Source organism: Bidens hawaiensis, unplaced genomic scaffold, assembly GCF_021521415.1.
Source record: "Bidens hawaiensis isolate Kalapana, Puna unplaced genomic scaffold, B.hawaiensis_p1.1 tig00009824_1, whole genome shotgun sequence".
Classification (NCBI taxonomy): domain Eukaryota; kingdom Viridiplantae; phylum Streptophyta; class Magnoliopsida; order Asterales; family Asteraceae; genus Bidens; species Bidens hawaiensis.
Genome location: NW_027491734.1, coordinates 356,766 through 375,018, shown reverse-complemented (window position 1 = coordinate 375,018; position 18,253 = coordinate 356,766). Strand labels below are relative to the sequence as shown.

The following is an 18,253-nucleotide window of genomic DNA, read 5'->3' as shown; positions in this document are numbered from 1 at the left end:
ATGATTGCATGTTTAAGGGTAAATTTGGAAATTAATTAATAAAGTTTGAAAGTGAACATTTGTAATGGGACAAACTAATAAGGAAATGCGGACACTTTCAAAAGGACGGAAGGAGTAACACATTATAGTATATGATAAAATAAAGTTGACTCTTGAAGACTTTGCAAGACTAAAACATTCTACTTTATGTAAACGTTACTGTTTAGTGTTCATTCTTTTAGAATTTGTTGTTCTTGTGGCCTAAACTTCATATTTGTTAGAAAATAAAATTAAATATAATTAAGACTAATTAACTAATATTAATAGGATAATCAACACTACGCATACAATTTTTTACTAATCAACCACCTATCGATTGATATCATTAAGTCATACAAAGATATAATAATTGAAGTTATTAAGTGTTGTAGTTAGTCGCTAGTCGGACGGTGGGGTACGGACTAGCGATTAATTAGATCGGACTTTAAGGTATAATTTTTTGTTTTACACACACACACACACACACATTTTTATATGTAGTTTTCAGTTTTATATATACACCAACACATTTTGGCCTGACATTGGCTCGAATATCGCCAGAAACCGCTGATTTTGGCTGAAACCTTGTCAGAAAAAGCAGACTATGACCATTTAATCCCGATTTTGGCCGGATTTGACTATTGACTGGTTAATTGGTCAATTAGCCCAATATTAACTGATAGAGTGAAGACTAACGATTAGTTGAGAATTAGTTGATGTCTAGTCAAGAGTTTTACAACACTTACAAACCCACCCGATATTTATGCTCGTGTAAACATTTATACACCTACATATGTTTAGTAAAAAAACTATATAAAATAATTTTTTTTTTACCATCAATATTGATCCTTATATATATATAAAATAATTATTTAATCACTAAAAAAATCCACGTGGAAAATAATAAAACATAAAAATAATTTCTTTAAACTTGGTATAAATAAATTAACCATCATCTTCCTGTTGCTCAATACTCATGGAGTCTTCCTTACAATTACACACTCACTTCTTAACACCCATCAAACCCAAAACACACACAAAACCATTCACAGTCCGATGTTCCTCCAACACAAACACCAACACCAACAGCAAGAAACAAGTGGGGTTCGTGGACTACGACAAAGGAGAACGACAGGTTTCCATCCTCGTACCCGGTTACAAGAACTCTGATTTGCCCAAACACATCCGGACACGTGTCCAGTCGGACCGGTTTCAGAAAGACTGGGCAGTTTCAGAAGTGGTTTCCAAGATTTTGAAGCTTAATCAACATGATGATATTGTGGGCTTGCTTAATAGATGGGCTGGTAGATTTACACAAAAGAATTACCCTATTCTCATTAGGGTAACTACTTTATTATTATTATTATTATTATTATTATTATTATTATTAAGTTGGAATCTTTGTGCATATGTGTTTAAGAAATGTATGCAAGATTGGATCCTTCAGGTGTGTGTTATGGTTATTGTAGAAAGTTTTGATTTTTATTATAGGGTAAAATTAAATTATTATTAGTATTATTGTTGCAGTAAAGTTGGAATCTTTGTGCATATGTGTTCAAGAATTATATGCAAGTTTGGATTTTTAGGTGTGTGAATTATGGTTATTGTAGAAAGTTTTGATTTTTATTAATCTTAGTAGGGGCAAATCTTGATTTCCCAGTTTTTTTTTTTGTTATTTTGCTTTTTTTTAATTGGTTCAACCCATTTGGGGGCTAAGGGTATTTCAGTAAAAAAAAAAAATCTTTTGCTTAGGGTTCTAACATATGAGAATATGATGACATACATTTTTGTATAAAATTCTTAAAAGGTGCAACATAATGTAAAAAGAAGCAGAAATTTCAAGAGATTGGGAGATGAGGGATTTGTGATCGGAGAGGAAGAATTGAGTGTGAGTCAAACATAGTCAAACTTAATCTTTTTTGTATTGTGTGCCATTGTTCAAGATTTTGTTATTTACTTATTAGTTATATGTGAAGCTCAGTCTCATACTTGTGTTGATTTGCTAGTGTAGGAAATTAGCCAAACAGGGTCTCTTGAGCATAGTAACCAAGTTTTCAAGTGGATGAAAAATCAGAAGAATTATTGTGCAAACAACGATATATATAATATGATGATCAGGTTACATGCGAGGCATAATCAAACAGACCAGGCGCGCGGTTTGTTTTTTGAGATGCAAAAATGGAGGTATGATTTTGATATCGTGTCATAATAATTATGTCAATATATTTGATGTTAGTGACATTGTTTTTGAGCTTGAACTTCTTATTCTAGGTGTAAGCCAGATGCTGAAACATATAATGCTCTCATAAGTGCACATGGTCGAGCCGGTCAGTGGCGTTGGGCAACCAATATCATGGAAGACATGCTTCGTGCAGCTGTGTGTATCTGTTTTCTTTGTTTATAAACTAATGTTTATATTTCGTTACTTATTTTCCATTCATCAAAATCTACCCTTTAAGTAAAATGTTTTAAACAGAGGTGGCAATTTCAATTTATTACTTATGAAAGGGTCGACTCGTTCTATGTTTTTATATCAAATGGGTCAAATAAAAACGTTTAGCTAAAAGAGGAATGGGCCATATTAGGGTTGTAAACGAGCCAAGTCAGGTTGGGCTCGGGCTTAGCTTGTTTATCTTAACAAGCTGAAATGTTGAGCTCAACCTTGGCTCGTAAAAAGCTTGAGCCGGCTCGTTTATTTTTATTCTTTTTAATGTTTTTACACATATTGATGTATATGAGAAGGAAAAAAAATTATTTTTCACACACACATAATGCATAATTAATACAGTACAAAATTTTTAATTTATATATCAAAATTTGGGTTATACTTTTGGGTTATAATTTATATATATATATATATATATATATATAGGATCAGGATCATGTGAGAACTATTTTGAAATTGAGAACTATGAGAACCATTTTAGATCACAGAAAACCCAAAATTAAAAAAAAAATCATAAAATAAAAAAAAATGCAAAAATAAAAAAAGTAAAAAAACCAAACTTCTTATTTATCATCCCGGTTTAATAAAAATCCACTCTTTTTGCCGCCTCCGGATTCAAGTTTGTCGCGGGACATTTTCTTTATTATTGTTAATGGAATATCATTTCATTGACGTTTTTCTTATACATTTCAGATTCCTCCAACTCGCTCAACATACAACAACTTAATCCATGCTTGTGGATCAAGTGGAAATTGGAAAGAAGCTCTAAAAGTTTCCAAAAAAATGACAGAAAACGGAGTCGGGCCCGATCTTGTAACCCACAATATCATTCTATCCGCCTTCAAAACTGGGTCACAATATTCAAAAGCATTATCTTATTACAAGTTAATGAAAGGGACTAATATTCGTCCCGATACAACCACTTTAAACATTGTGATCCATTGTCTATCGAAACTTGGACACTTCGAAAAGGCAATTAATATTTTTCACTCAATGAGGAACAAAAGATCACAATGTGATCCGGATATCGTGACATTCACAAGCATCATTCATTTGTATTCGGCTTCGGGTCAAATCGAAAACTGCAAAGCTGTTTTTGATACAATGGTTTCTGAAGGCTTTAAACCGAATATTATATCGTATAACGCACTTTTAGGGGCGTATGCTTCACGTGGTATGGATAAAGACGCGATAACGGTTTTTAACGATATTAAGAAAAACGGGCTTCGGCCCGATGTTGTGTCGTATACGTCTTTAATCAATGCTTATGGAAAATCACAGCAGCCTGAAAAGTCATTGGAGGTGTTTAACAAGATGAAAAAGAATAACTTGAAGCCAAATTTGGTCACTTATAACGCGCTAATTGATGCATTTGGGTCAAATGGTTTTCTACCCGAAGCTGTAAATATGCTGCATGAAATGGAGACAAACGGGGTGGAACCGAATATTGTGACGATTAGTACTTTGTTGGCAGGTTGTGGGCGGTTTGGTAAAAAAGTCAAGATTGACTCGATTCTCGATGCTGCTGATTTACGAGGGATACGTTTGAATACCGTTGCTTATAATTCTGCGATCGGGAGTTATATGAACATAGGGGAATGTGATAAAGCTTTAGATTTATATAAGTCCATGAAGGAAAAGAACGTTAAACGTGACTCGGTTACATTTAACGTGTTAATTAGTGGTTGTTCTAAGATGTCAAAATACACCGAAGCTGTTGACTTCTTTAATGAAATGATGGATTCAAATATAAATATATCCAATGAGGTTTATTCTTCTATGATTTCAGTTTATAGTAAACAGGTAACTTGTATAAAGTTTACACCTTTATTTCACTTTTTAATATTTTAAACAAAATGGTGTATGATTTTACAATCTTTTATTTTAGGGTCAACTTGTGGAAGCAGAATCATTATTCTTGAAAATGAAGATGACATGTGGCGGTCCCGATGTTATTGCATATACAGCAATGCTGCATGCTTATAGTACTGCAGGTAATGTTTTTACATTCAAAGATGCAAAACAATATTAAACGTTAATTAGATATATTTTTATATTGCAGAAAAATGGGAAAATGCATTTGCAGTATTTCAAGAAATGGAAATGAAGGGTGTTCAGCCCGATCTTATTGCGTGTTCTGCGTTAATGCGGGCTTTTAATAAAGGAAACCAGCCCGATAAAGTTTTTGTTGTAGCTGAATTTATGCAAGACAGAAAGATACCGATGAATGATAGCATTTATTATGAAATGTTGTCAGCGTGTAGCATGTAAGTTCTTTAATTTATTACATAAAGTTGGATTAATTTCATATAATTTAACAGTATTATTAGTATTGTTTGTATTCTAGTTTACAAGACTGGCGGAAGACGGTTGACCTGATTGGATTAATGGAGCCATCATTCAACACGATGTCGGTTGGACTTTTGAATCAGCTTCTGCATTGGGTTGGAAAATTGGGGAAGACCGAGACCATGATGAAGGTGATTGACTTTGATACTTAAAAAGTAAAAAAAAAAAGGTTAACTTTGATAATTTGGCCGGTAGATGTCATCTGTCTCGTTTGTATTATGCAGGTTTTTTATAAAATAGTGGCAACTGGTGCTGAAATTAGCAACTCTACTTATTCAGTTTTGTTAAAGAATCTTTTGGCTGCTCAAAATTGGAGAAAGTACCTTGAGGTGATCACTAATCTCCTTAAACTTCATTTAGCATTTTCTTAAACTCGATATGTAATATTAATTACATTTTTACTAGCTGTGGCAAAATGGGTTGGCTGGTAACGGGTCAAAATAAATTTAATCTGTAGGGGTGTGTATGAGTCGGTTTTGTTTTTTACGATGGCTTTTGTTTGTTTGTTTTTTTTTTCCAGTTTTACCATATGGGCTTAAAAGTTTTGGGCTGAAAAAAATGACCCTGAAATAATAAATTTGAACCTGAAACTTCGGGCGAAAAAAATGATCCAAAAATATGAATTTTAGCCTGAAACTTTGGGCCGAAAAAATTGACTCAAAACAATGAATTTGAGCATGAAATTTTGGGCCGGAAAGAAAAGGTCCAAAATAAAGAATGAGTTTGAAACTTTGGGGGTAATTATTCTTGTTGATTAATAAATAATTGATTATTACACATTTGGATCCAAGTTTTTGGCTATACAACATATTTTAGTTTTATTATAAAATTACTTAAAATCGGTTTTTTTTTGTTTTGGTGTTTGGCTGAAAGCAAACCCGAAAAACCGGTTTTTTTCAAAACACATAAAACCAAACCGTTGCCTTTTTATTGGGTTTGGTTATTTCGTTTCGGTTATGTCAGTTATTCCGGTTACGGTTCGGTTATTTCAGTTTCTGCATACCCCTAGTGGCCTGAAAGGACCCTTTCTAAGTAAACGGTTTTAAAATGACACCTCTAATTTAAAATCATCGCTCTTATTTAACAGGTAATGGAGTGGATGGAAGATTCTGGAATCGAGCCTTCATTTGATACGTATCAAAATATACTCGCGTTTGCACAAAGTAGCGGGCGTGAATTTTCTGTTGTGATACAAGATAGAGTTGGTATGCTTTTTTCTATTTTCTTTGAATTTAGAGGTCCTGGACGGGGTCGGTGGTTGACTAAAACAATTTTGTCCAATTTGTAGAGTGCTTGAGAAGGAAGAGCATGCCTATAAAGTCTCAACAGATGAGGTAAAATGATGCTTTTGAGTTGTACAGTCAGCACAATGCCAGCTGGAAAAATGGAATTTTGATCATTTGTGATTGAAGGTGCAAGCTTGAACCTTTATAAGTTATCTGGACACTGACCTTTTGAACCATTGAGGTGAGACCGGTTACGTTTGGGCATATACCCATTACCCGGTGAAAATGATGGCTAGGATGTTAGATGGACTCAGGATCACATGGCGTGACGTGACAGTCTGATACCGTTTTTTATTGTTACATGTAATCTTGTAAATTTGTATAACTTGAATTTATTTAACGTATAGAGAACTAGATTGATATATGGATTCATAGCATGCTCGAATTTACATTTGTTTTTATTAGTTTTGTTACATGTAATATACACAGTGTTCTGTGTGTAACTTTCTATGACTATTATACTATACATAAAAGGAAAGCTAGAATGCTACAGTAAAATTTCAACTTTTCTAACTTTAGTCCCTCAATTTTTAAGTGTTTTGAAATTAGTCCCCTCACAGTTCTAAACTTTTTTAATTTGATCCCAAACATTTTTTTTTGCTAAATTTTGTTTCATTTTGGCCCCCTAAAGTATTCATGGTTTTAATATGTTCTCTATTTTGTTATTATATAAGTATATTTAAGTTAATGATCTTTTTTAATGACCATCATAGAAAGTTTTTTTAGATCTTTTAGTATGTTGTTACGACATGTTTATTTCATCCATGTTGTGTCGTTAAAACGAACATGTATTCACAATAAAGTATATAAGTTTCGTTTTTTTTAGAATTTTTAGTATGTCGTTACGACATGTTTATTTCATCTATGTTGCGCTATTAAAATGAATGTGTATTCACAATAAAGAATATAAGTTTCATTTAAAAAAAAATTATTATGCCGCTATGGCATGTTTATTTCATCTAGCTCGCGCCGTTAAGACGAACGTGTATTGACAATAAAGTATATAAGTTTCGTTGAAAACGAAATTGTATTCGCAATAAAATATATCTTTTGTATTGTAAGCTATATAGTGAATGCTCATTGATATCGTAATGAGTCGAACCGATACCAACCAATTTTTTTATATTTTGATAAACATTTTTTTGTATCGAAGTGATAGTCATTATGATGTGTTTGTATAGCTGCATTAAAAACTCAAGACCGTTACCGAGTTCCCCCGCGCAACGCGCGAAAGGAACACATTAGTTTAAATTATAGCTTGGGAACTTTTAATATGAATTATATTAATTATCAACTGGTTAGTTGATATTTTTATGTGATTTGCAAAGTTCATTTAATAAGGTTTGAAGAAATATTAATGCATTAATCTTAGTTCATTATGTTTATTTATGTTTGTGTAGTGGAAACAAAAAGCTTTTCAATTTTCTTTTTTGTCCTTTAGTGGACATCCCAATCCATGAGTTGTTAATAAATGTTGTCTTATAAGCAACATTTATAAAATAAGGACAAAATAGTAAACTGTACATAAAAGCAAGATCGTATCTGAACAATCACAAGGACACAACTGGAATATATATGATGGCGACATTACATGGTCCTTTAGGGACCACTAAAGCATAGTACGATTAGGTGGATGCAATACATATCATCTACAAATAGAATCTCTTGTTGTAACAATGCGATAGGATATAAAATAGTAGACTTTACACCTTTAACTATGTGCTCTTACAATTACTCAATATCTCCAAATAAATCCCATAATTATTCAAACCTAGAAGTCGATCATAACCCAATTCATACGGGGTTAAGATTTGCTTTAACATTGGCGCCATCTAATGAAAGAACTCGGGTTTGTACGGTTTTTCGGCGATATTTTGGGGGTATACCGAGCATATCATGGTGTTAGCAAGTAATATACATGACGACAATGTGATGACGAAAGAGGAGGAAATCGAAACAGACTGGATATTAGGGGAACTTAGAGAAGGATTCCTCCAAAAGAACAAAGATCACCTGTTGAATCTGACAAAACATTACTAAATGTTCACGAATAGAAAACGAGTATTAGCCGTTGTCGCATCGCGCGGTTTCCTACAAGTTAATAGTAAAAATAACAACACGTGAACCTAACCGGACCGACATAAACGAATCTAACAAGATGCACGTAAACGGATGTAACCGGACGAATACATTACCGAATGTTCACGGACACTGTTGAACGTTAAGTGTTCGTTTTGAAAGCTTACCGGACCAAGTTTTTTTGTTTTCATGTTCATTTATTTATTAAACAGACACATAAACGAATTTTCTGTAAAACGGTTCGTTGAACATTTTGTTCATTTACTGCCCTAAATAACCGCCGATCTTTAAGCAAAAATATTATCATATATAATAATTTTAAAAGTTTGGTGCCGCAAAGTCCCCATTGGACCACTTTGCTGCTAAGTAGCCCGAGAACGGGTACGGGATCAGAATACGAGAACGTTACGGGTACATGAAACGACAAAAATCAAGGATGTGGATATGGATACAACAACGATACGGCAAAAAAATATTTAAAAAAATACAAATATATTAAATATATAATCCAATATAGATATATATTGTTAAAGAATGGAATACGTTACTTTAAAACTTAGGGTTACAAATGAAATACACAAACCTAGAGAGAATAGATTGGAGAAAAAAACACATTTTATGTCAAAGTTTAAAAGTTTTAGGGACTAAATACAAACAAGTTAAAGATAAAAGGGTTAATTTTTTATAAAACTAAACTTGTTTAACCCTAAAAACTAGGGGTGTCAAAATGATGTGCTAAAAGTAGTTAATTAATTATTATCTAAAATTATACTAATCTAGACATTAAGTAATACTCTAGACCCTTAAACTTAACTTAAACTACTAACCGGCAAGTGAACCGGTCGACTCTAGTACAACTAAGTAAGTCCAGATATCAAACCCACGAGACTCTTTAAATTACGAAACTAGCAAACAAGACTCAACTACAAGACACGACTATTTATTAATAATATTTGAGGGGGAATTTTTATACTAATTAAAACCTAAATAATAATTAACTATTTAATTAAAACTAAATAATGATTAACTAATGATTACTTAACTTAATTAATTATTAAACTAATATTAAACTATTAACCGTAACCCTAATTAATATCAATCAATCAATCATACCCAGTGAAATCCCACCAACAGCAAAACTATAAGTAGGGTCTGTGGAGGGTGGGATGTAGGTACACCGTACCTCTATCCAAATGGATAAAGAGGTGACTTCCAAAGAGACCCTCAGCTCTAAAATACATATGTACGAAGAAATACAAAGGAAATTAAAGTTCAATAATAATAATAATAATAATAGTAATAGTAATAATAGTATACATGGAAAGAATATACTAATACTATATATATGAGAATAATAATACTAATAATAATAATAATAATAATACTAATACTATATAAGTGACCAAAATAAGGTAAATAGAAGCCCTAAGGAATTCCTTTCTCCCTAAAAATCCTTAACTTTAATTATACTTCTCCATGAATTTCTATCCTTAACTATGTCCTCGGAAAGGTTTAAGTCTATCAAATCATGCTTAATCCTGACATCCCACGTCAATTTAGACCGTCCTCTACCCCTCCTCCCTTCTATAGTAATGTTTTCTACGGATCTAACAGGATTCGTAGTTTGTCTTCTCTTCACATGTCCAAATCATCTCAATCTCCACTCGCTTATCTTGTCTGCTATGTTTGCCACCCCTAATCTCTCCCGAAACACAAAGTTTCTAATTCGGTCTAACCTTGTGTGCCCACACATCCAACGTAGCATTCTCATTTCTGCTACCTCCATCTTCCGCACTTGTGCCTTCTTGATGGCTCAACAATCCGTTCCATATAGCATTGCAGGTCTAACTGCAACCCTATAAAATTTTCCCTTTAGTTTAGTTGGGAAACTCTTGTCGCACAATATACCTGTGGCTGCTTTCCATCTACACCATCCTACCTGGACTCGATGGGTCACATCACCGTCTTATTCCCCATCGCTCTGAACAAATGATCCTAGATACTTGAACTTCGTTACCTGCGGAACCACCTGCCCTTCAATGGTGATCTGAACATCCTCATTGTCATTTCCCCCACCAAAATCACAGTGGAGGTACTCCGTCTTAGAGCGACTAATCCTTAAACCTTTTGTCTCTAAGGTGTTCGCCACTCCTCAAGCCTCCTGCTTAAATCTTGTTTTGTCTCAGCAAGTAACACAATATCGTCTGCGAACATCATGCACCACGGAAGCGTCCCCTGAATCGACTTTGGCAACTCATCCAAGACTACTGCAAAAAGAAACGAACTCAACGCTGACCCCTGGTGAAGTCCTACCTCTACTGGGAAGAAATCAGTATCCCCCACTAGCGCACGGACACTTGTTGCACTCTTGGTATACATATCCATAATTACCTCTATGTATTTCTGTGGTACCCCTCTACCCTCCAAGCACTCCCAGAGCACCTGTCGTGGCACATTGTCATAGGCCTTTTCTAGGTCAATAACCACCATATGCAGGTCACGCTTCTTCTCCCTATACTTTTTCATCAATCTTCTTAAAAGGTGTATTGCCTCTGTGGTGGAACTCCCCGGCATGAAGCCAAATTGGTTCACCGTAACCTGAGTTTCCCGTCTAAGTCTAACCTCAATCACTCTTTCCCATAGCTTCATAGTATGGCTTAGGAGTTTGATTCCTCGGTAGTTATCACAACATTGGGCGTCTCCTTTGTTCTTATAGAATAATAATAATAAAACATAATCATTACATTAAACTAGTTAATTAATTAAACTTAAACCTAATTACTTTAAACTAGTAAACAATTAAGAAAACTTAGATTGATTCAGATGATAAAGATAACTACCTAGGCTAGAATCCCCAAAGTTACGGTTATCAATTAAATGGAAAACTCAAGTTATGGAACTGAAATCATGAAATAGACCCTTGACAGAAAACCTGAACAAGACCCTTGAACTTCAAGAAGACGCCTATGGATTACTAACAAGTTTTAAGACTCACCAGTTTTATGAATTAAACTTCCTTACGGTTATTTAATTGCTTATGTCTAAGTATCTTTATGACGAAAACCTACCTTACAGCGCGGAAATCAAAGATAGCAAAGTAGACTCAATTAACTTAATAGACTAAGCTGACAATCAAACCTAGACGGACTCCTTACGAAGAACTAAATCTAGCAATCCTGACAAACAAAGATCTATCAATAGCCTATCACCTTACAGCTTTCTAGACTAGCAGCTCACTTTTATCTGTTTAATTGATTTTATTGTTTCTATGATTTTAATCGATATTTCACAAACTAGTCAAGAACACACAGTAAATGACCTAACAAAACCCTATCCTATGAAACAATCAACAAGGGCAATGTGAAACAATAAATCCAAATATACAAAACCACGCAATCATATGCATCAATCAACTCAAACTCAACAATTTACCTAGAACATAAAATCCATAACGAAAAGAAATCCCAAATAAAATTAAAACCGAACTAAGGTTCATCACGACCTAGGTAGTTTATGGAATTTTAGCCTAGCATAATAAAGTCTAAATCAAACAAAACAAATAAAACTGAAAACATGGTGAAAATCTAAAGAACGAAAGATTAAATGCGATAAAACCCGTAATCTCCAAACGTAAACGTGTAACTCTTCACCGGCTGTTTTCTTGCCTTCAAATCCACATGAAACTCGAAAATATGCTCTCAAGAACTCCAAATTCGTCTGATGGCTCCAGGTTATGTTCATGTTTAAGTTAAAGATGTTTAAATACCCAAAACAAGGCCCAACATAAAGCAAAAACGAAATAAAAACCCTCCAGCAACTCCTAGGCGCCGCGCGACCAAGATGTGGGTACATGGCCGCGCGGCGCGACGTGTCCCACCAAGAGGGCCGGTCCGGCCTGATCGGTTCTCTGTTCTGGCTTCTTTCTGACGCGCTCCAAATCTCCGTTTTGGCTCTTTTTAACTCGTTTTTCGCCCTTTTTATCACGATCAACTCCCGGAACCTACGAAACATAAAAGTGTTAGTAGTATACAAATCTCGACTAAAAACGAACAAAAACTATTAAAATATTAAATAAAATATACACGGGAAACATAAACATTTAGCATTATATCACAAAACAAACCCAAATAGGTTGTTTTGGGTCAATATGGATAATTTTTAAATCGGAATGAATCAGGATGGATCAAAAGAATTTTTCAAAGAGGTCAAGATATGTTGGGGAAATACTAGTGACTTTTGGTTATGAGTTAGAATGGGTTTATTTATGGGTTAGAATAGACTATAACAAGATCCATCCAATTTTATTTTAAACAAAACCCATGAAACCGAATAGAAACCGAGAAATCAAAATCATTGAAACCGAACGTATACCGAAACCGACCGAAATGAAAAAGAAAAAAGCAAAACCGAACCCAAAAAACAACCGAAAAAATCGAACTTGAACCGATACAAAACCAAGTTTTTTTTTTCTAAGGAGCGAGGACGATGGGGGAAACATTTTTGTTATTTTACATTTTGCATTTTTTATTTATATTTTGAGTTATTATTTTTTTATTAACTTTTTTTGCATTTTTTGAGGGGTTTTTGAAACCCTTTGTATTTTAACCTTCACTTGGGTCAATATGGATTAACTTTACCCATCTGACTCATACCCATCCTAACCCTCTAATTTAAAAATCCATCATGACTCATACACATTCTAACCCATCACCCAAATCCAACTCAACCCACTCAAATTGCCAACTCTACTAAAAACTTAAAAGCCATATTTCAGCCGCTATTTTACTCAACATCTCCCTTCTTCTTCTTTCTTCTTCCTGGTTTTCCGGCAGAAACTGTACCTCCGCCGCCGGAATTCGCTATAGGGTCGCCGAAAACAACCCCTTATATGGTTTTGGATCCGTCCCCGTTAGCCATATTTGTTTAGAAAACGTTTCCAACACGTTTTCGTCCCCAAAACATCTCTGGGACGGGTACCGCATCATCAGTGCCGCCCTCGTGCTTCATAGCTTTGCGGCACCGAATTCGCCTCCGAATTGAACGCAACGAAAACCGACCGGATGTCAATTTTGTTTTTTGTATTATTTGGTTTTAGTTACCGAACATGATGGAAACCAGACGAATTCGCGTGTTTTGTTTTAATTCCAGTATCGTAACGAAAACGGTCGAACGTTGATTTCCCTTTTTTTAGTTCTGGTACCATAACAAACATGTGAAAACTGACCGAATTCGCGTAGACTCATCGCCTCAACGACCGTGATCGATAACGGTCGGGTATTACCTATGATCGAATTTTACCGGCCGACGTCGCGCCATTAGTCTACCCCAATTGCTATAATTTCTTTGTTTTATTTTTTGTCTTAATTCTGGTATAATAACGCACGTAAACGGAACCGACGGAATTCACGTCGACTTATCGCATCAACGCTTGGGACCAACAACGCTTGGGTTTTACCGACCTGTCCGACGCAATGCGCGGAAGAAAAACACTAGTTGTTATAAAATTTGTTTGGCATTTTAGGGTTATTATTTTCTTTCATTTTTTTGAACGGCTAATTTCTCTTAATTTTTTTAAGTGTGGGACTTGACCTCAAGACCGCACAAACTTCCCCAACCTAAGGTCTTTTAAAGTTACCAATTTTGACTAATGGGCTTGTTATGGTTAATTGTAAGTTTTGTCCAACAAAAACCAACAAAACCCCTAAATTTTTATCCTATTTGTAAAAAAAAATAAAAAATCATTCATGGCTGACGAAGATTTCTTGGAGGTTGATTAGAGCGGGGGCCTTCAGTCCATATGATTGTTTATTATATTGTTATAATTTTATATCAATTTTCAACACAACCCTTAGATTAACTATGTTTATTTTAAAAATTTTAAGTAAATATCTGATATGATAGAAACAAGAATACAGAGAGAAGAGAGTAACGATCAATCAAGCCTATCATTCACTTCTGTTAATTCGGTTATAAGTACAGACATTAACGACCTAACAACTCTATTACAGTATAGTCCACAACTTCCTAACTAATACATTTCTAGTCCCTGATCTAGTTATCTATCTCATTATTACACTTCCAGTCCCTGAAGTATTATATCAGTAACAATATCTAGCGATATAGATTTAATATTGTTTATTTTAATTTTTTAAAGTAAATATCTAGCGGTTTGTTAAGCATTCAATGTGACCAGCGCAATCGATAATAGTGTGCATCTTGAGGAACATAGACGAGTTACCCTATCTGAACATCATTTAATTGACCGTGACACAAGTGGTAAGTTCAACCATGGATTCGCTCCGAGAAATCCCTACAAAGCGGTGAATTTATTTTAGAAACCAGTGGTGGTTACTTATAATCAATGTAAGATAACACCCCTAAATAGGTCATCTACAATTATAATTTCGCATCTGCACTAATAAGACAAGAATACCACATCTACCAAATAAGGACAAAAGAGAAGATTGTACATAGTAGTTGGAAGATCATACATGGACCATCACAAAGACGCAATTGAAGTATATATGATAGCGACATTACCCCCCCCCCCCCCGGGACCAATATAAATAGAGAATATTATTGTAGCAACTAGGATATAGCCCGTGAAATACACGGGTGGTTAACAAATGTAAGAAAAAAGTTAAATTTAACATACCTTGTGGATTCTTAATAAAATTTTATAATTCATAAATATCTAAAAGGCTCATTTAAAATACAACATTTAAAGTTACAATTCTAACTTTGCTATTATTAATTAATAATTTTATAAATAATAACAATATTAGTTGGCATAATAGTTAGCTACTCTAGTTGAATGACCTTTGAAAAAATGATTTTGTTTTAATAATAAATGTGATATGCTATGGAATATCAGACTTTACACATTTAATTGTGTGTACTTACAGTTACTCAATATCTCTAATAAATCCTATTATCTATTTTAACCTAGAAGTCGATCATAACTCAATTCATATTGGGTTAGAATTTGCTTTAACATTGGCGTCATCTGTTGAAAGAACTTGAGTTTTTACTACAACAAGGCTAACTTATCATAACTCTTCAAATAATGTCATTAATACGCCATTTTCACCATTTAGCATTGTTGAATTACAAACACCCATGCAACAATCAAATACAACATTTACTAATCAAAACATCCAAGCACCAATGCCCATGCCGCAACCTTTTTACCGAAAACCTTATTGCCCACCTTTCTGGGGACCATGGCAAACGGGGCCACAAATAATACGCTCGTTCACTTAGAACTCGGGCATGGGACCAGAAAACTTAACACCAATGTTTCCTCCAAACCAAACCTTTTTTGGTTCTACAACTCCACCATCGACAACAATCTAGCAGCCGATGGTATCAAACACCTATGCAGTCCTGATTATCAATATAGAAATAACCATGCAATCTTTAGACTTAACAGTGCCCTATAAACTCGTTTCCACTTACACGCAATCGAAGTTCATAAAAAGAATTGCCGAAGCAAAGCTACCCAGCAAAATGAAGATACCCAGTACCGTTGAAAAGTACGACGGCACGGGAGATCCGGGTGACCAAGTGTTTTCATTCATCGGAGCTGCAAAAAAACCAACCAATCCCCTAAATTACTGCCGCCATATTTAATTTGTAATAAAAACTTCATTCATGGTTGAGGAAGATTGGAGGTTGACTAGAAAGGGGCATTCGACCCTGTATGATTGTTTATTATATTTTTATATCAATTTTCAACACAACTCTTAGATTTAATATTGCTTATTATTACTTTTTTAATATAAATATCTAGTTTGTTAGGTATCAAATAGTATAGGACTAAAGTGTATATGTCTATTAGTTTAGGGTTAGAATTGTAATATGTTACTATACATATACATGAGCCATGAATGAGAATGGTATCGATGATTTGAGTATCAAATGGTAATATGATCGATTATGAGAAGAAGAACACAAGAGAAGAAGAAGTTGTACTCAAATCATCGATATCATTCTCATTCACGACTCATGTATATGTATAGTAACATATTACAATTCTAACCCTAAACTAATAGACATATACACTTTAGTCCTATACTATTTAATACCTAACATTACTCCACCCTTAAAAGATTTTTGTCCTAAAAAATTCTAAGGAAAAAAGAAAAAAAAATTAATCAAAACTATCAAAGCCAAACTTAGAAAATTCTTGTACTTCATCAAGATCACAACTACGAATTATCATTTGAACCATTCTGAGCATCATGTAGTTTCTGATCATCCCAACTATGTAACTTTTCCATACCAAATTTCCAACTTTTATAACTTTTGTAGCAAGTTTGCAATAGGAAGAAAAATACCCATATAAACTAACTGATGCTAAAGCAAAACTGTTATCCATAGTGAGCAAAATCTCCATGTTGAAACACCAACTCCACTGTTCATAATTCTCAATCATCACTGCCTTCATTTCAGCAGCATACACAAGATAATAATTTTGATTAACTATAGTAAGATCAATGGATCCCGTTACTTGCTCTGCACCATTTTTTATTCTCTTTCCCATAACAAAAATTCTTTGTCTGGTTACTTCAATAAAAGGTGCCCCCGGATAAACAAATATAACAATTGTAGTAGGCCCGGTACAACATGAGTCAACAACGTATTGCTTTACAGTTTTGGCTTCAAAGACATAAGTGACACGCAAGGTGGTGATCAAGTGAATTAAGATGTCCGCATAGCTCACCATTAGTTGGAACATAATTGAAATGAAATCATGGGTGCTCCCAGATGATAAAACTGAAGGTACAACAAGGATTGCACAGGATGACCCCAACCAGAACATTGGTGATTTACCATGTATAAAGTTTTGTGCAAACTCATCAGTCGAACGTAGAACACGAATTTTTCTAACTTCATTTATTATCATCAAATGAACAATGTCCAGGATTATCTCAATTTTTAACTCTTTTACTTCAACAGTAAGTGGCCCACTCTCATCGGTACTACATGTTGACATTTCTACCCTTGGAAACATAGTGACGGAAAGTGCCTCCCACATGGAACTTAATTCATTAATTGTGCTTCTACAAGTTGTGATTATACAAACTCTTATTATGTAATCTGTTGTTTGAGTACAAAATAAGAATTTCACATTAGGCTGCACACCTGTTTGAGGTTCTTGCAGTTGTATTTCTTGTAACACCTTAAGTCGTTTGACGATATTCTTACGTTTCCACTTAACTAGCCATCTTCTCACACCTAATTTTTTGTACTTGAACATCATATTGTCTAACCAATGAGTGTGACAACCATTCATGTGAATGCTAAAATGTTCCATCTTAATTTGTATATTTGAAAAATCAGCAAAATCAACGTCACTGTTCGTCTTCTCACCTTCCTGTCTCGATTCATCATTTTCAATCATTTGTTTTCTCCAAGCAACAACTTCTGCTACAACAACTTCCTTTGAAGTTTTGAATTCAACATTCTTCTTTAATATATCAATCTCATTTTTAATTCCCATAACATCATCACAAGTTGTTACTGTAGTATCATTTGTGGGAAATAGTGGACTGCTTGGTACAAGGAACATATTTTCTTTGACGAATCTCTGATTTAGAAACTCAAATTCTTTGTTTTGTTTATTCCTCATCCCATTCATTTCTTACAGACTTAATATCCAGTTCATTCAATGGAACCTCATTATCCCATTTTTCATCAGGAACAAGAAATGAAACTTCAATAATCATTTTATCATCGAATGGGTATACTTCATCTATATCTTCCTTATTAGTGCCAACTTCTATTTCACCATATTTTGAATCCTCATCCATATCTTCCCATATTTCACCTCTAACATTCCCATACATTTCATTAAACTCCTTTGATGCAGTCTTATTATCACTTCCATTCTTTCTTAAATCATCATTATCAATTACCCTTCCACTCTCCACTGAATCATTAACATCAATGGATTCTTGATCAATTGTTTCTTGGACCTCAACCCCATTTTCAGATTCATTAATGGTCTGAATCTTGTTTTCACTAATTTTTTATTGCTAAAACAAATTGCAAGAAAATTAACATGGTTCTT

The 18,253-nt window shown here is 34.2% G+C and overlaps 1 protein-coding gene across 2 annotated transcripts; it reads left to right on the top strand.

Annotated features, from left to right (window-relative positions):
* The first annotated feature begins 951 nt into the window (after positions 1-951).
* LOC143533612 (pentatricopeptide repeat-containing protein At2g41720-like) lies at positions 952-6,299 on the top strand. 2 transcript variants are annotated; one of them, XM_077028329.1, is made up of 10 exons: positions 952-1,360; positions 2,030-2,202; positions 2,290-2,395; positions 3,158-4,267; positions 4,353-4,458; positions 4,527-4,731; positions 4,812-4,944; positions 5,038-5,142; positions 5,901-6,018; positions 6,102-6,299. In XM_077028329.1, the coding sequence occupies exons 1-10, from the start codon at positions 995-997 to the stop codon at positions 6,149-6,151; spliced, it is 2,472 nt and encodes an 823-aa protein (XP_076884444.1). In that variant the 5' UTR covers positions 952-994; the 3' UTR covers positions 6,152-6,299. The 2 variants fall into 2 exon arrangements, with proteins under 2 accessions (XP_076884444.1, XP_076884445.1); XM_077028330.1 differs by having other exon boundaries at positions 1,213-1,360; positions 2,025-2,202.
* Positions 6,300-18,253: the final 11,954 nt, after the last annotated feature.

Coding starts and splice junctions, on each gene's coding strand:
- LOC143533612 (XM_077028329.1), top strand. CDS start 995: ATGGAGTCTTCCTTACAATTACACACTCACTTCTTAACACCCATCAAA. Junction 2,203..2,289: donor TTTGAGATGCAAAAATGGAG/GTATGATTTTGA, acceptor TTCTTATTCTAG/GTGTAAGCCAGATGCTGAAA. Junction 5,143..5,900: donor ATTGGAGAAAGTACCTTGAG/GTGATCACTAAT, acceptor CTTATTTAACAG/GTAATGGAGTGGATGGAAGA.